At 49.5% G+C, this 20,016-nt stretch overlaps 1 protein-coding gene across 1 annotated transcript in view; it reads left to right on the top strand.

The window, feature by feature from the left end:
* The window catches only part of USH2A (usherin), a 903,954-nt gene that overhangs the window by 643,486 nt on the left and 240,452 nt on the right, over positions 1 to 20,016 (top strand). Inside the window, exon 47 of the mRNA XM_066594449.1 lies at positions 17,280 to 17,448. Coding sequence (XP_066450546.1) covers positions 17,280 to 17,448 — 169 coding nt within the window. The remainder of the gene's footprint in view (positions 1 to 17,279; positions 17,449 to 20,016) is intronic.

The following is a 20,016-nucleotide window of genomic DNA, read 5'->3' as shown; positions in this document are numbered from 1 at the left end:
TCAACACTTCTAATATGTGTTGGGTATCTTGTGTATTGCAGCTTTCACTGCCTGTAAAATAAGTAGGGGATTGTTTGTGGGGGAGGGGCCGTTTCATACTTTGTCCTAAAGGCTTAGAGTGTTTAGGAAAACATGACTATTTCCTTCTTGAAACAGCGCCACGCTTGTTCACAGGCAGCATCTTGTATTGCAGTGCAGTCCAGTTCATTTGAATGGGACTCGGCTGCAGTACCAGGCACATCCCATGGACAAGTGTGGTGCTGTTTCTAGAAGGAAGCAGACATTTCTTCCACTCTCAAACAACCCCACTGACAAATTTATTAAACCTTCCGGTTAATTTGCTCAATTCTCCCTTATTGAAAATCAATTCCATTTCCGTCGCAAGTGGGCCGCTTGTTTGCCCGACAAGTCGCCGTGAAAAGACCTTCTGTACTTCGTTAGAGGATATTTTTTTCTAAATTATTGCATTTTGCAGATTAATTCTCCTATTAACCGCTGTTTAGGCTGCGGATCGATACGTGGGACCGCACGGTGGGGGATTCCAAATGGCTTTTATTGACAGATTGCGCTGGGAACTCTCAGCTGACGAGCCATAATGAAATAATGTAATCATTTGTCAACAGCAGCCCAGCGGTCCTCCAACGACGGCGCTATTAGTGAATTCACCAAATCCGCCCCCATATAGGAGGCCCTAATTAAAATCTGATGGAGAAGAGAATTATAAATTATGCTGAAGTGCACAAGTTTAGCCTCCGGTTGCCGTAAACTGCGGCGAATGTCAACGCTTCTATAATTTTTGCATTATGTTACTCCGTTGCGGTTCTTCAGTGACATTCTGAAGTGACTAATAGGGGTAAAATGACCATTTTTAGCTTGAAACATGGCAGATCCCGGCCCTTTCCACTCTGTTACAGTCTCCTTTTATGGCGGCCGTCGCTGCTAGTCAACAAGCCTTCGATGGCTTTATTATGTCTATATGATGATTAACTGGACACGTTTGGGGCCTCATCACAAAGCGTTTACATTGGGAGGCAACACTTCCAGCGCAGCCAGCGGAGTCATATCGTATAATTTAGTGCCAGATGGACAGAATACAAAGACATAATGATGGGATGAAGAGGATATAACATTAGCGCGGCCGCGCTGCCAGTAGAGCCGACTCGTCTGATGCCGACCAATATAGCTGTTTGCTCTGAATAACTAATTTAATAACACGGAATTTCTCGCGTCAGCGTCAGCCGCCATAATTCAATTTGGATGCATCAGCTGCCGCTTTTTGTGTTTCTTGGCTTTCTCTGTTTCTGTACCTTTCACATTGAAAATGGATGATGCGAGGATTCTGCGGAGACTGCAATGTCGGCTCTTTTATCGGGGTTGGATCTTATTTATTTATAAGACGCCTTCCGATTGCTGACAATAAGTGACAGGTGAGGATCGGAGGCCGAGCGCTCCGCCTGCCTGCAGCTGATCCCGCCGCTCCAAATGCATCGCAACGGCTTCAGAATCTGCTGTCTGCGTATGGAAAAGGGATTCAGTCCTGCCAGTCGGATGTGTAATAGAAAGGAGAGACCGCACAATACATCATATCTACTGTGGGGCGCACAGGGGTGCCAGCGCTGCCCCATCCATTCCTGTCCCGTCTCCGGTAACTACTCACCGCTCTTCGCCAAACTAAACTCTCGTCTATCCAATCCATCCTGAATGCAGCAGACCGGCTCATCCTACTGTCCTACACCGATGCCTCCCCCTGTGCCAGTCACTACACCGATGCCTCCCCCTGTGCCAGTCACTACACTGAAGCTTCCACCCTGTGCCAGTCACTACACCGATGCCTCCCCCTGTGCCAGTCACTACATCAATGCCTCCCGCCTGTTCCAGTCACTACACTGAAGCCTCCACCCTGTGCCAGTCACTACACCAATGCCTCCCTCCTGCGCCAGTCACTACACCAATGCTGCCAAACTGCCAGTGACTACACCAATGCTTACACCCTGTGCCAGTGACTACACCAATGCCTCCCCCTGTGCCAGTCACTACACTGATGCCACACCCTGCCAGTCACTACACAGAAGCCCCACCCTGTGCCAGTCACTACACTGAAGCTCCCACCCTGTGCCAGTCACTACACCGATGCTTACCGCCTGTTCCAGTCACTACACTGATGCCTCCATCCTGTGCCAGTCATTGCACCAATGCTTACACCCTGTGCAAGTGACTACACCGATGCACCACCCTGTGCCAGTCACTACACAGAAGCCTCCCTCCTGTGCCAGTCACTGCACTAATACCCCCTGTTACAGTGGAGATAAGGGGTAAAGGCGCACACAACAGGCTGTGTTTTAAAATAAAGCAAAAGGGAAATAAATAAAGACACCAGATCTGGGATATTCGCTGCGGTTCTGATTCATGAGGAGTCACTGAAACAAATGAGGAAGTGCTTACAGCATAGCATATCTCTGAGGTCTGATGGCAGGGGTCCGCTGAGCCCCAAGTTATAAGGGATTCCTCAGACCACGCCCCCTCTGAGGTCATTTACAGAGGGGTGGGTAGATGCGGACGACCTCTGAAAAACAACCTAATTCCCTGTTTTGACCATATTTCCGCTGGGGATCGTCCGATCGGTATTACAGGCCCCTCATATTTCCGCTGGAGGTCGTCCGATCGGTATTACAGGCCCATCATATTTCCGCTGGGGGTCGTCCGATCGGTATTACAGGCCCCTCATATTTCCGCTGGGGGTCGTCCGATCGGTATTACAGGCCCATCATATTTCCGCTGGGGATCGTCCGATCGGTATTACAGGCCCATCATATTTCCGCTGGAGGTCGTCCGATCGGTATTACAGGCCCATCATATATCCGCTGGAGGTCGTCCGATCGGTATTACAGGCCCATCATATTTCCGCTGGAGATCGTCCGATCGGTATTATAGGCCCATCATATTTCCACTGGAGGTCGTCCGATCGGTATTATAGGCCCATCATATTTCCGCTGGGGGTCGTCCGATCGGTATTACAGGCCCATCATATTTCCGCTGGGGGTCGTCCGATCGGTATTACAGGCCCATCATATTTCCGCTGGAGGTCGTCCGATCGGTATTATAGGCCCATCATATTTCCGCTGGAGGTCGTCCGATCGGTATTACAGGCCCATCATATTTCCGCTGGGGGTCGTCCGATCGGTATTACAGGCCCATCATATTTCCGCTGGAGGTCGTCCGATCGGTATTACAGGCCCATCATATTTCCGCTGGGGGTCGTCCGATCGGTATTACAGGCCCATCATATTTCCGCTGGAGGTCGTCCGATCGGTATTACAGGCCCATCATATTTCCGCTGGGGGTCGTCCGATCGGTATTACAGGCCCATCATATTTCCGCTGGCGGTCGTCCGATCGGTATTACAGGCCCATCATATTTCCGCTGGAGGTCGTCCGATCGGTATTACAGGCCCATCATATTTCCGCTGGAGGTCGTCCGATCGGTATTACAGGCCCATCATATTTCCGCTGGAGGTCGTCCGATCGGTATTACAGGCCCATCATATTTCCGCTGGGGGTCGTCCGATCGGTATTACAGGCCCATCATATTTCCGCTGGAGGTCGTCCGATCGGTATTACAGGCCCCTCATATTTCCGCTGGAGGTCGTCTGATCAGTATTACAGGCCCATCATATTTCCGCTGGGGGTCGTCCGATCGGTATTACAGGCCCATCATATTTCCGCTGGGGGTCGTCCGATCGGTATTATAGGCCCATTATATTTCCGCTGGAGGTCGTCCGATCGGTATTACAGTTCCATCATATTTCCGCTGGAGGTCGTCCGATCGGTATTACAGGCCCATCATATTTCCGCTGGGGGTCGTCCGATCGGTATTATACGCCCATCATATTTCCGCTGGAGGTCGTCCGATCGGTATTACAGGCCCATCATATTTCCGCTGGGGGTCGTCCGATCGGTATTACAGGCCCATCATATTTCCGCTGGAGGTCGTCCGATCGGTATTACAGGCCCATCATATTTCCGCTGGAGGTCGTCCGATCGCTATTAGAGGCCCATCATATTTCCGCTGGGGGTCGTCCGATCGGTATTATAGGCCCATCATATTTCCGCTGGGGGTCGTCCGATCGGTATTACAGGCCCATCATATTTCCACTGGAGGTCGTCCGATCGGTATTATAGGCCCATCATATTTCCACTGGGGGTCGTCCGATCGGTATTACAGGCCCATCATATTTCCGCTGGAGGTCATCCGATCGGTATTACAGTTCCATCATATTTCTGCTGGAGGTCGTCCGATCATTATTACAGGCCCATCATACTTCCGCTGGAGGTCGTCCGATCGGTATTACAGGCCCATCATATTTCCGCTGGGGGTCGTCCGATCGGTATTACAGGCCCATCATATTTCCGCTGGAGGTCGTCCGATCGGTATTACAGGCCCATCATATTTCCGCTGGAGGTCGTCCGATCGGTATTACAGTTCCATCATATTTCCGCTGGAGGTCGTCCGATCGGTATTACAGGCCCATCATATTTCCGCTGGAGGTCGTCCGATCGGTATTACAGGCCCATCATATTTCCGCTGGAGGTCGTCCGATCGGTATTATAGGCCCATCATATTTCCGCTGGGGGTCGTCCGATCGGTATTACAGGCCCATCATATTTCCGCTGGAGGTCGTCCGATCGGTATTACAGGCCCATCATATTTCCGCTGGAGGTCGCCCGATCGGTATTACAGTTCCATCATATTTCCGCTGGAGGTCGTCCGATCGGTATTACAGGCCCATCATATTTCCGCTGGGGGTCGTCCGATCGGTATTACAGGCCCATCATATTTCCGCTGGGGGTCGTCCGATCGGTATTACAGGCCCATCATATTTCCGCTGGAGGTCGTCCGATCGGTATTACAGGCCCATCATATTTCCGCTGGAGGTCGTCCGATCGGTATTACAGGCCCATCATATTTCCGCTGGGGGTCGTCCAATCGGTATTATAGGCTCATCATATTTCCGCTGGAGGTCGTCCGATCGGTATTACAGGCCCATCATATTTCCGCTGGAGGTCGTCCGATCGGTATTACAGGCCCATCATATTTCCGCTGGGGGTCGTCCGATCGGTATTACAGGCCCATCATATTTCCGCTGGGGGTCGTCCGATCGGTATTACAGGCCCATCATATTTCCGCTGGGGGTCGTCCGATCGGTATTACAGGCTCATCATATTTCCGCTGGAGGTCGTCCGATCGGTATTACAGGCCCATCATATTTCCACTGGAGGTCGTCCGATCGGTATTACAGGCCCATCATATTTCCGCTGGAGGTCGTCCGATCGGTATTACAGGCCCATCATATTTCCGCTGGAGGTCGTCCGATCGGTATTACAGGCCCATCATATTTCCACTGGAGGTCGTCCGATCGGTATTACAGGCCCATCATATTTCCGCTGGAGGTCGTCCGATCGGTATTACAGGCCCATCATATTTCCGCTGGAGGTCGTCCGATCGGTATTACAGGCCCATCATATTTCCGCTGGGGGTCGTCCGATCGGTATTACAGGCCCATCATATTTCCGCTGGAGGTCGTCCGATCATTATTACAGGCCCATCATATTTCTGCTGGAGGTCGTCCGATCATTATTACAGGCCCATCATACTTCCGCTGGAGGTCGTCCGATCGGTATTACAGGCCCATCATATTTCCGCTGGGGGTCGTCCGATCGGTATTACAGGCCCATCATATTTCCGCTGGAGGTCGTCCGATCGGTATTACAGGCCCATCATATTTCCGCTGGAGGTCGTCCGATCGGTATTACAGGCCCATCATATTTCCGCTGGAGGTCGTCCGATCGGTATTACAGGCCCATCATATTTCCGCTGGAGGTCGTCCGATCGGTATTATAGGCCCATCATATTTCCGCTGGGGGTCGTCCGATCGGTATTACAGGCCCATCATATTTCCGCTGGGGGTCGTCCGATCGGTATTACAGGCCCATCATATTTCCGCTGGGGGTCGTCCGATCGGTATTACAGGCCCGTCATATTTCCGCTGGGGGTCGTCCGATCGGTATTACAGGCCCATCATATTTCCGCTGGAGGTCGTCCGATCGGTATTACAGGCCCATCATATTTCCGCTGGGGGTCGTCTGATCGGTATTACAGGCCCATCATATTTCCGCTGGGGGTCATCCGATCGGTATTACAGGCCCATCATATTTCCGCTGGAGGTCGTCCGATCGGTATTACAGGCCCATCATATTTCCGCTGGAGGTCGTCCGATCGGTATTATAGGCCCACCATATTTCCGCTGGGGGTCGTCCGATCGGTATTACAGGCCCATCATATTTCCGCTGGGGGTCGTCCAATCGGTATTATAGGCCCATCATATTTCCGCTGGGGGTCATCCGATTGGTATTACAGGCCCATCATATTTCCGCTGGGGGTCGTCCAATCGGTATTATAGGCCCATCATATTTCCGCTGGGGGTCGTCCGATCGGTATTACAGGCCCATCATATTTCCGCTGGGGGTCGTCCGATCGGTATTACAGGCCCATCATATTTCCGCTGGAGGTCGTCCGATCGGTATTACAGGCCCATCATATTTCCGCTGAAGGTCGTCCGATCGGTATTATAGGCCCATCATGTTTCCGCTGGGGGTCGTCCGATCGGTATTACAGGCCCATCATATTTCCGCTGGGGGTCGTCCGATTGGTATTACAGGCCCATCATATTTCCGCTGGGGGTCGTCCGATCGGTATTACAGGCCCATCATATTTCCGCTGGGGGTCGTCCGATCGGTATTACAGGCCCATCATATTTCCGCTGGGGGTCGTCCGATCGGTATTACAGGCCCATCATATTTCCGCTGGGGGTCGTCCGATCGGTATTACAGGCCCATCATATTTCCGCTGGAGGTCGTCCGATCATTATTACAGGCCCATCATATTTCTGCTGGAGGTCGTCCGATCATTATTACAGGCCCATCATATTTCCGCTGGAGGTCGTCCGATCGGTATTACAGGCCCATCATATTTCCGCTGGAGGTCGTCCGATCGGTATTATAGGCCCATCATATTTCCGCTGGAGGTCGTCCGACCATTATTATAGGCCCATCATATTTCCGCTGGGGATCGTCCGATCGGTATTACAGGCCCATCATATTTCCGCTGGAGGTCGTCCGATCGGTATTATAGGCCCATCATATTTCCGCTGGGGGTCATCCGAACGGTATTATAGGCCCATCATATTTCCGCTGGGGGTCGTCCGATCGGTATTACAGGCCCATCATATTTCCGCTGGGGGTCGTCCGATCGGTATTATAGGCCCATCATATTTCCGCTGGAGGTCGTCCGATCGGTATTACAGGCCCATCATATTTCCGCTGGAGGTCGTCCGATCGGTATTACAGGCCCATCATATTTCCGCTGGAGGTCGTCCGATCGGTATTACAGGCCCATCATATTTCCGCTGGAGGTCGTCCGATCGGTATTATAGGCCCATCATATTTCCTGCGGGGGGTCGTCCGATCATTATTATAGGCCCATCATATTTCCGCTGGGGGTTGTCCGATCGGTATTAGAGGCCCATCATATTTCCGCTGGGGGTCGTCCGATCGGTATTACAGGCCCATCATATTTCCGCTGGGGGTCGTCCGATCGGTATTACAGGCCCATCATATTTCCGCTGGAGGTCGTCCGATCATTATTACAGGCCCATCATATTTCCGCTGGAGGTCGTCCGATCGGTATTACAGGCCCATCATATTTCCGCTGGAGGTCGTCCGATTGGTATTACAGGCCCATCATATTTCCGCTGGGGGTCGTCCGATCGGTATTACAGGCCCATCATATTTCCGCTGGGGGTCGTCCGATCGGTATTACAGGCCCATCATATTTCCGCTGGAGGTCGTCCGATCATTATTATAGGCCCATCATATTTCCGCTGGAGGTCGTCCGATCATTATTATAGGCCCATCATATTTCCGCTGGGGATCGTCCGATCGGTATTACAGGCCCATCATATTTCCGCTGGAGGTCGTCCGATCGGTATTATAGGCCCATCATATTTCCGCTGGGGGTCATCCGAACGGTATTATAGGCCCATCATATTTCCGCTGGAGGTCGTCCGATCGGTATTACAGGCCCATCATATTTCCGCTGGAGGTCGTCCGATCGGTATTATAGGCCCATCATATTTCCTGCTGGGGGTCGTCCGATCATTATTATAGGCCCATCATATTTCCGCTGGGGGTTGTCCGATCGGTATTACAGGCCCATCATATTTCCGCTGGGGGTCGTCCGATCGGTATTACAGGCCCATCATATTTCCGCTGGAGGTCGTCCGATCATTATTATAGGCCCATCATATTTCCGCTGGGGGTCGTCCGATCGGTATTACAGGCCCATCATATTTCCGCTGGGGGTCGTCCGATCGGTATTAGAGGCCCATCATATTTCCGCTGGAGGTCGTCCGATCGGTATTACAGGCCCATCATATTTCCGCTGGGGGTTGTCCGATCGGTATTAGAGGCCCATCATATTTCCGCTGGGGGTCGTCCGATCGGTATTACAGGCCCATCATATTTCCGCTGGGGGTCGTCCGATCGGTATTATAGGCCCATCATATTTCCGCTGGGGGTCGTCCGATCGGTATTACAGGCCCATCATATTTCCGCTGGGGGTCGTCCGATCGGTATTACAGGCCCATCATATTTCCGCTGGTGGTCGTCCGATCGGTATTACAGGCTCATCATATTTCCGCTGGAGGTCGTCCGATCGGTATTACAGGCCCGTCATATTTCCGCTGGGGGTCGTCCGATCGGTATTACAGGCCCATCATATTTCCGCTGGGGGTCGTCCGATCGGTATTACAGGCCCGTCATATTTCCGCTGGGGGTCGTCCGATCGGTATTACAGGCCCATCATATTTCCGCTGATGATTTTCCTATTCAGCGATATCAAACACGAAATGTAAATTATAACCAGGTACACGGATACGCCATTTGGGGGTGTTCTGGGGCCCGTACCCCAACATGTTTAGATGGGTGTCATTCAGCTGGCTCGCCAGATTCCAAAAATATAATTTTGGAACCCGGATGTCTCTGAGAAGTATCCAAGGTGTCCCAGCTCACCAGCAGGGGGCTAATTAACATCCCCTGTTACTACTCTATGGCCATCAGAGCCAAACACTTCCTAAGGGCCACATGGTCATCAAAGGCCTGGCAGAGATAATTTTATGTTTGTACAATAAAGACTTAAGTTTTGGGGATTTGGGGGGGGGGGGGGGGATAAAGGGCAATAAGTAAAGGAAAAAGGTGAAGCACATAAATGCGATGAACAATGTTCGACAAGCAAAACTTGTTAAGAAGTGACTTAAAGTATATGTAACAATTGTAATGCACCGATGTTTGTTTTTCCTTGTATTAAAAATGACAATAAAAAAGAGTTATAAAAAAAAAGGCCTGGCAGATGTGCAGGAAAGGGAGACAAGGGGGAGGATGTCAGCTCAGCTTTCCTAGTATCCTGAATGGCAGATGAGGATATTGCAGCAATCCTTTTACCACATCCCCTATCTCCTCATAGACTGTAAGCTCTTGTGTCCCCCTATTTCCTCCCCATAGACTGTAAGCTCTTGTGTCCCCCTATTTCCTCATAGACTGTAAGCTCTTGTGTCCCCCTATTTCCTCATAGACTGTAAGCTCTTGTGTCCCCCTATTTCCTCATAGACTGTAAGCTCTTGTGTCCCCCTATTTCCTCCTCATAGACTGTCAGCTCTTGTGTCCCCCTATTTCCTCATAGACTGTAAGCTCTTGTGTCCCCCTATTTCCTCATAGACTGTAAGCTCTTGTGTCCCCCTATTTCCTCCTCATAGACTGTAAGCTCTTGTGTCCCCCTATTTCCTCCTCATAGACTGTAAGCTCCTGTGTCCCCCCTATTTCCCCATAGACTGTAAGCTCTTGTGTCCCCCTATTTCCTCATAGACTGTAAGCTCTTGTGTCTCCCTATTTCCTCCTCATAGACTGTAAGCTCTTGTGCCCCCCTATTTCCTCATAGACTGTACGCTCTTGTGTCCCCCTATTTCCTCATAGACTGTAAGCTCTTGTGTCCCCCTATTTCCTCCTCATAGACTGTAAGCTCTTGTGTCTCCCCTATTTCCCCATAGACTGTAAGCTCTTGTGTCCCCCTATTTCCACATAGACTGTAAGCTCTTGTGTCCCCCTATTTCCCCATAGACTGTAAGCTCTTGTGCCCCCCTATTTCCTCATAGACTGTAAACTCTTGTGTCCCCCTATTTCCCCATAGACTGTAAGCTCTTGTGTCCCCCTATTTCCTCATAGACTGTAAGCTCTTGTGTCCCCCTATTTCCTCATAGACTGTAAGCTCTTGTGCCCCCCTATTTCCTCATAGACTGTAAGCTCTTGTGTCCCCCTATTTCCCCATAGACTGTAAGCTCTTGTGTCCCCCCTATTTCCTCCTCATAGACTGTAAGCTCTTGTGTCCCCCTATTTCCCCATAGACTGTAAGCTCTTGTGTCCCCCTATTTCCTCATAGACTGTAAGCTCTTGTGTCCCCCTATTTCCTCATAGACAGTTTTAGAGACCGAGTGCCCAAACTGCAACCCAAAACCCACTTATTTATTGCAAAGTGCCAACATGTCAGGGGGCGGGGCTTATCACAACGTATGATTTTACCCCCATCGTTCTAAAAAGGACAGGGCCGCTTCACAATAGACAGCGTGCAGATTTTGTCTGCTTTTTGGATGTGGAAATACTGCAGAACGTCCTCAGCGGAAACTTCTGTGGAAAACTCTAAAGCATTTCTACATCCCACAGTGGCCTCAGTGTAACAGTGACCCCCACAGCAGCCCTAGTATAATAGTGACATCCCACAGCGGCCCCCAGTATAATAGTGACATCCCACAGCGGCCCCCAGTATAATAGTGACACCCCACAGCGGCCCCAGTATAATAGTGACCCCCACAGCAGCCCCAGTATAATAGTGACCCCCACAGCGGCCCCAGTGTAATAGTGACACCCCACAGTGGCCCCAGTGTAATAGTGACATCCCACAACGGCCCCAGTGTAATAGTGACATCCCACAGCGGCCCCCAGTATAATAGTGACATCCCACAGCGGCCCCCAGTATAATAGTGACACCCCACAGCGGCCCCAGTATAATAGTGACCCCCACAGCAGCCCCAGTATAATAGTGACCCTCACAGCGGCCCCAGTGTAATAGTGACACCCCACAGTGGCCCCAGTGTAATAGTGACATCCCACAGCGGCCCCAGTGTAATAGTGACATCCCACAGCGGCTGCCAGTATAATAGTGACATCCCACAGCGGCCCCCAGTATAATAGTGACATCCCACAGCGGCCCCCAGTATAATAGTGACATCCCACAGCGGCCCCCAGTATAATAGTGACATCCCACAGCGGCCCCCAATATAATAGTGACATCCCACAGTGGCCCCCAGTATAATAGTGACATCCCACAGCGGCCCCCAGTATAATAGTGACATCCCACAGCAGCCCCCAGTATAAGAGTGACATCCCACAGCGGCCCCCAGTATAATAGTGACATCCCACAGCGGCCCCCAATATAATAGTGACATCCCACAGCGGCCCCCAGTATAATAGTGACATCCCACAGCGGCTCCCAGTATAATAGTGACATCCCACAGCGGCCCCCAGTATAATAGTGACATCCCACAGCGGCCTCCAGTATAATAGTGCCATCCCACAGCAGCCCCCAGTATAATAGTGACATCCCACAGCGGCCCCCAGTATAATAGTGACATCCCACAGCGGCCCCCTGTATAAGAGTGACACCCCACAGCAGTCACACTGTAATAGTGACATCCCACAGCAGTCCCCAAAATAATAGAGACACCCTCCAGCGGTAATACTGACCCCCACAGTGGCCTTCAGTATAATATTGACACCCCACAGCGACCGCCACTATAATAGGGACACCTCACAGTGGCCCCCAGTTTAATGGTGACATCACACAGTGGCCCCCAGTAGTAATAGTGACACCCCACAGCGGCCCCCAGTATAAATGACACCCCACAGCATCCCCAGTATAATAATGACATCCCACAGTGGCCCGAGTGTAATAGTGACCCCCACAGCAGCCTTCAGTATAATAGTGACACCCCACAGCAGCCCCCAGTATAATAGTGACACCCCACAGCATCCCCAGTATAATAATGACACCCCACAGTGGCCCGAGTGTAATAGTGACCCCCACAGCAGCCTTCAGTATAATAGTGATATCCCACAGCGGCCCCTAGTATAAATGACACCCCACAGCGACCCCCAGTATAATAGTGACATCCCACAGCGGCCCCCCAGTATAATAGTGACATCCCACAGTGGCCCGAGTGTAATAGTGACACCCCACAGCGGCCCCCTGTATAATAGTGACACCCCACAGCAGCCCCAGCATAGCAATGAATCCCCACAGTGGCGCCAGTGTAATAGTGACATCCCACAGCAGTCCCCAAAATAATAGAGACACCCTCCAGCGGTAATACTGACCCCCACAGTGGCCTTCAGTATAATATTGACACCGCACAGCGACCGCCACTATAATAGGGACACCTCACATCGGCCCCCAGTTTAATGGTGACATCACACAGTGGCCCCCAGTAGTAATAGTGACACCCCACAGCGGCCCCCAGTATAAATGACACCCCACAGCGGCCCTCAGTATAAATGACACCCCACAGCATCCCCAGTATAATAATGACACCCCACAGTGGCCCGAGTGTAATAGTGACCCCCACAGCAGCCTTCAGTATAATAGTGACACCCCACAGCGGCCCCCAGTATAAATGACACCCCACAGCGACCCCCAGTATAATAGTGACATCCCACAGCGGCCCCCCAGTATAATAGTGACATCCCACAGTGGCCCGAGTGTAATAGTGACACCCCACAGCGGCCCCCAGTATAATAGTGACACCCCACAGCAGCCCCAGCATAGCAATGAATCCCCACAGTGGCGCCAGTGTAATAGTGACACCCCACAGCGGCCCCAGTATAAGAGTGACACCCCGCAGCAGCCTTCAGTATAATAGTGACACCTCACAGCGGCCCCCAGTATAATAGTGACACCCCACAGCAGCCCCAGTATAATAGTGACACCCCACAGCAGCCCCAGTATAATAGTGACATACCACAGCGGCTGCAGCATAACAATAACTCCCCACAGTGGCGCCAGTGTAATAGTGACACCCCACAGCGGCCCCAGTGTAATAGTGACACCACACAGCGGCCCCAGTGTAATAGTGACACCCCACAGCAGCCCCAGTATAAGAGTGACACCCCACAGCAGCCTTCAGTATAATAGTGACATCCCACAGCGGCCCCCTGTATAATAGTGACATCCCACAGCGGCCCCAGTGTAATAGTGACACCCACAGCGGCCCCCAGTATAATAGTGACATCCCACAGCGGCCCCCAGTATAATAGTGACATCCCACAGCAGCCTTCAGTATAATAGTGACATCCCACAGCGGCCCCAGTGTAATAGTGACACCCCACAGCGGCCCCAGTATAAGAGTGACATCCCACAGCGGCCCCAGTATAATAGTGACACCCCACAGCGGCCCCCAGTATAATAGTGACATCCCACAGCGGCCCCAGTATAATAGTAACACCCCACAGCGGCCCCCAGTATAATAGTGACATCCCACAGCGGCCCCAGTATAATAGTAACACCCCACAGCGGCCCCCAGTGTAATAGTGACATCCCACAGCGGCCCCCAGTATAATAGTGACATCCCACAGCAGCCTTCAGTATAATAGTGACATCCCACAGCGGCCCCCAGTATAATAGTGACATCCCACAGCGGCCCCCAGTATAATAGTGACATCCCACAGCAGCCTTCAGTATAATAGTGACATCCCACAGCGGCCCCAGTGTAATAGTGACACCCCACAGCGGCCCCAGTATAAGAGTGACACCCCACAGCAGCGTTCAGTATAATAGTGACATCCCACAGCGGCCCCCAGTATAATAGTGACAACCCGCAAGCGGCTCCCAGTGTAATAGTGACACCCCACATTGGCCCCAGTGTAATAGTGACACCCTACAGTAGCCCACAGTATAATAGTTAGACCCCAAAGCGACCCCAGTGTAATAGTGACACTCCACAGCCGCCCCAGTGTAATAGTGACACCCCAGAGAGGCCCCAGTAAAATAGTGACACCCCACAGTGGCCCCAGTGTAATATTGACCCCCACAGCAGCCCCCAGTGTAATAGTGATGCCCACAGCGGCCCCAGTGTAATAGTGACACCCCACAGCGGCCCCAGTGTAATAGTGACACCCCACAGCGGCCCCAGTGTAATAGTGACACCCCACAGTGGCCCCCAGTATAATAGTGATACCGCAAAGCGGCCCCAGTGTAATAGTGACACCCCACAGCGGCCCCCAGTAAAATACTTACACCCCACAGTGGCCCCAATGTAATATTGACCCCCAAAGCAGCCCCCAGTATAATAGTGACCCCCACAGCAGCCCCCAGTGTAATATTGACACCCTACAGCGGCCCCATAGTGAAAGTGGCAGCCCCCAGTATAATAGTGACACCCCACAGTGGCCCACCAAGCCTTACTCCCACCCCCCTGAGACCCACATACTTACCTCCTCCTCTTCTCTGCTCAGCGTTGCTGCTAGGCGCTGATCCCAGTGCATACTGTGATGTCAGTGTGCTGCCTGACGCCTCTTGCAGTGCAGCTGAGTGAATACCAGCAGGAGAGCCGCAGTCCCTGCCAGTATTCACTAAAGTGGTGAGTGGCTGATGGCAGTGCATGCCAGCAGGGAGGGCTCTGTGTGCCGCCTCTGGCACGTGTGCCATAGGTTTGCCACCATTGCCCTATATCCTCATAGACTGTAAGCTCTTGTGCCCCCCTATTTCCTCATAGACTGTAAGCTCTTGTGTCCCCCTATTTCCTCCCCATAGACTGTAAGCTCTTGTGCCCCCTATTTCCTCATAGACTGTAAGCTCTTGTGTCCCCCTATTTCCCCATAGACTGTAAGCTCTTGTGTCCCTCTATTTCCCCATAGACTGTCAGCTCCTGTGTTCCCCTATTTCCTCCTCATAGACTGTAAGCTCTTGTGTCCTCCTATTTCCTCCCCATAGACTGTAAGCTCTTGTGCCCCCTATTTCCTCATAGACTGTAAGCTCTTGTGTCCCCCTATTTCCCCATAGACTGTAAGCTCTTGTGTCCCTCTATTTCCCCATAGACTGTAAGCTCCTGTGTTCCCCTATTTCCTCCTCATAGACTGTAAGCTCTTGTGTCCCCCTCCATCACATCTGTTAGATGTTTGTGGAGAACGTGTTTTGTATGATGAGACCGCGGGGGGACTTGTTGGCCCGCAGTGAAGTCAGCATTATGGTGGGGTCAGCATTATGTGCAGAGCTGTTCTGCTGCTGGAACTGGGGCTATAGTCAATGGGGAGGGAATTATGAAGAGTCCCAAATATCAGTCCATGTTGGCCCAAAACCTTCAGGTCTCGGCTAAAAAGCTGGAGATGAAGAGGAATTTTACCTTTCAGCAGACGACGACCCAAAGCAGATGGACAAATCGCCAGAGCAATGGCTTCACCAGACGAAGATCACAGTTTTGGAATGGCTCAGCCAGAACTAAGACCTGAATCCCAGTGAAGATCTGTGAGTGACCTGATGAGGGCGCTACACACCAGATGCCCTCGCAATATGACAAAGTTGATGCTTTTATAAGGAAAATTAGGCAAAGATTGCCAAGATGTGCCGTGCTGATAGACACTGACCCCCAAAAATGACTGCTGACGTACAGGGTGCATCAGCAAAGTATTAGTTTTAAGGTGTGCAGATTTATGCAACCGCATTATTTTAGTTTTCTCTTTTTAGGTTTTCCACTCTTAACGATTTCAGCTTGTTTTTCATTGGAATTGTACAGATAACGGGTCACATGGAAGGTAGAAAGAAATGTAAAGTGATTCTTAACATGACAAAAACCTGGCAGGTCTGTGGGGGCTGCAGACCTTTTAATCGTAAGGGTGAACTAAATGCACCAGCAGGGCTTCTTCTGCCATCGGTTTTCTATGATGGCTTGCATATTGTTACGAAAACGAGTGAGGACCCACTGGTTTGGCTTCGGGCTACTCCCAGTGTGGCTGGCAGCTGACCCCTGGTGGTCAGATGGAAAATCTAGCCCTTTGCTAGTAAGGGAGATGTGGGTATGCCTGCCTATAAGCGGGGTAGGCGCCCTGAGAAGAACGACCCCACTGTCTTCCACTCGGGCCTGACTATCCCTAACAGGACACAGGAGAGAAGTACAGGACTGACAGCACACTAATATAAGATATGGTTACAGCTAGGAGGTCTATGCTGGGTGACTGAAACAGGATCACACCAGGATACCATGCAAAGTCAGGGAGCAGCAAACATACAAGATGCAAGAAAGAAGGTAAGAAAGAAAAGTCAGAGACAGGAAGGCAATGAAGAAAGACAGAGTCAAACACAAAAACAGGTAAGAAGCAAGGGCAGGATAAACAGAAGTACAGGAACAAGCAGACTGAAGTCAGAGACAGATGACCTAGGAATGCTGGGTGTCAGAATGAACACACACCAATACTGCGGCAAGGAGGAAGTGCATCAGCCCAGCCTAAAGAGCAGAGAAATGACTATTAACCCTGCAGCTGGGCTAAGAGCAAAGGAACTCATTAACTCCTTCAGTGCTGGAAGAAAACAGACATATAGAGTCCATACACACAGGAGGAGCAGAGCAATGCTCGCATATGCCCGGAACCACAAGAGGGGTCAGACATGAGATCAATATATACAGCAATCCTTAGAAGGATCTTTGCTGCAGTCTTTTAATTGAAGCCACTGTTCTTCCAGTTACATTCTAATGGGAGGAAGACCACTGAACTCTCATTATACAGTAGATGGAAGAGTAGCCCGGATCCTTGGATGTGCAGTAATATGGAGAATTGTTAAATGCACTGGGGTAACTATAGGGGATGCAGGGGATGCGGTTACACCCGGGCCCAGGAGCCTTAGGGGCCCATAAGGCCTCTCTTCTCCATATAGGGAGCCCAGTACTATGTATAAAGCATTATAGTTGGGGGCCCCGTTACAGATTTTGCATTGGGTCCCAGAAGCTTCACATTATGCCTCTGGTTAAATGTCTTCTTTATCCAGTGTCTTCTGAATATGATGGCAGAGGAATGAAGGAAAGCCTGACACTTGTGACCCCAACTTACTGGACCTCGTGCTTCCTCTAACAGGTGTGCTGCCATGGGGTTCTGCATGATAGGAAGGACGGCTATGAGTGCTGTGAAGAAGACTACATCGCTTCCATGGACAACGCATCCTGGATCTGTTGCGCAGGTCAGATTTATGTGGTGAGCCCGGACCATCAGTGCTGCGGGGGATATTACGTCAGACTTCATGCCGGTAAGCAAAATGTTCTTCCACTTTCATCCTTGTAGAAATGTAACAAAGTTGTAGAAACAGAGCCAATGGCGCATTATGCGTTATACATACATCTGCGCTTCTTGTCAATAGTGTTGCACTTCCTGATTCGCCGCGTGAAAAATTGCTTTGATTATAGCAAAATTGAATCAAGTGAGTCTGACACGATTTTTGGTGAAATTTGAGAGAAAATTGAATTTCCCATGATGCTTAGTACTGAGATCAGCATGCAGCCAGAGTGCCTCCTTATATATGCAGTTTCATTGGACGCCTGCATCAAATGAATCAGCCATATATAACATAGGCACAGTTTAACCAGCATTTTACAGTTGGGCGCAGGACAGTGAAGCTGCATCACGTTTATCGGCTTATTAGAGATGAGCGAGCACGCTCGTTTAAGGCAGATACTCCAGTGAGCATCGGTCTTCTCGAGTAACTGATTACTCGTCCGAGCAAATGCGGGAGGGGGGGGGGGGGGGAGCGTGGGGGAGAGATATGGAGCATGCTGGTATAACCTAGGTATCTCCTGTATATAATTATATATGTACAGCTGGTATAGGTTATACATCCTGTATATAGTGATATGGAGCATGCTGGTATAACCTGGGTATCTCCTGTATCTAATTATATATGTACAGCTGGTATAAGTTATACATCCTGTATATAGTGATATGGAGCATGCTGGTATAACCTGGGGATCTCCTGTATATAATTATATATGTACAGCTGGTATAAGTTATACATCTCCTGTATATAGTGATATGGAGCATGCTGGTATAACCTGGGTATTCCCTGTATATAATTATATATGTACAGCTGGTATCAGTTATACATCTCTTGTATATAGTGATATGGACCATGCTTGTATAACCTGGGTATCTCCTGTATATAATTATATATGTACAGCTGGTATCAGTTATATATACTGAATATAGTGATATGGAGCATGCTGGTATAACCTGGGTATCTCCTGTATATAATTATATATGTACAACTGGTATAAGTTATACATCTCCCTGTTTATAATGATATGGAGCATGTTGTTATAACCTGGGTGGTGCCTCTATATAATTATATATGTAGAGCTGGTATAAGGTATACATCTCCTATATAAAGTGATATGGAGCATGCTGGTATAACCTGGGTATCTCCTGTATATAATTATATATGTACAGCTGGTATAAGTTATACATCTGTATATAGTGATATGGAACCTGCTGGGATAACCTGGGTATCCTCTGTATATAATTATATATGTACAGCTGGTATAAGTTATACATCTCCCTGTATATAGTGATAGAGAGCATGCTGGTATAACCTGGGGATCTCCTGTATATAATTACTAGCTGATATACCCGGCTTCGCCCGAGTTAATTTGGTACTGGTGTTTATCTGGTGTTCACACGGAAAATCTTATGAAGTCGTGGTTACTTTAGAGATACCGGAAAAACATATGTTCACCATTTTGCATAATTCTCTGCGTTACCCAGGAAACACCACGTGGAGGTAACCATGCGACGTTTCCTTCATATAAAATGACATCAGGAAGTGAGAGAATTAGATTACGTACATAAAATTTGGACACTAATTCTTTTGCGCATAGAATTGAATAATCGAGTTGGGACCTATTAACTTTTCATATTTATGACATAATCAATGCTCCTGCCAAATTTCCCGCTTCTATGACACCGGAAAGTGAAAAAATTACATTCCACACGTAAAATTTGGACGCTAATTCTTTTGCGCTAGAATTGAATAATCGAGTTGGGACTCATTAGCTTTTCCTATTTATGACATAATCAATGCTCGTGCCAAATTTCACGTTTCTTGACACCGGAAAGTGAAGAAATTACATTCCGTACGTAAAATTTGGACGCTAATTCTTTTGCGCATAGAATTGAATAATGGAGTTGGGACCCATTAGCGTTTCCTATTTATGACATAATCAATGCTCGTGCCAAATTTCACGTTTCTATGACACCGGAAAGTGAGATAATTAGATTCCGTACGTAAAATTTGGACACTAATTCTTTTGCGCATAGAATTGGTTAATCGAGTTGGGACCCATTAACTTTTCCTATTTATGACATAATCAATGCTCCTGGCAAATTTCGAGTTTCTATAACACCGGGAAGTGAGAGAATTAGATTCCGTACGTAAAATTTGGACGCTAATTCTTTTGCGCATAGAATTGAATAATCATGTTGGGACCCATTAACTTTTCCCATTTATGACATATTCAATGCTCGTGCCAAGTTTTAAGTTTCTATGACATTGGAAAGTGACAGATTTAGATTACGTACGTAAAATTTCGACGCCAAGTCTTTTGCGCTAGAATTGAATAATCGAGTTGGGACCCAATTACTTTTCCTATTTTGGAGATAATCTATGCGTGTGCCAAATTTCATGTTTCTACGACATCGGGAAGTTGGAGAACTTTTGGCGAGTCAGTCAGTCAGTGAGTCAGTCAGTGAGTCAGTGAGGGCTTTCGTCTTTATATATATAGATATGTACAGCTGGTATAAGTTATACATCTCCCTGTATATAGTA

Source organism: Eleutherodactylus coqui, chromosome 3 (genome assembly GCF_035609145.1).
Source record: "Eleutherodactylus coqui strain aEleCoq1 chromosome 3, aEleCoq1.hap1, whole genome shotgun sequence".
NCBI classification, from domain to species: domain Eukaryota; kingdom Metazoa; phylum Chordata; class Amphibia; order Anura; family Eleutherodactylidae; genus Eleutherodactylus; species Eleutherodactylus coqui.
The sequence above is the reverse complement of the archived record's forward strand: the minus strand, read 5'-3'. Positions and strand labels throughout refer to the sequence as shown.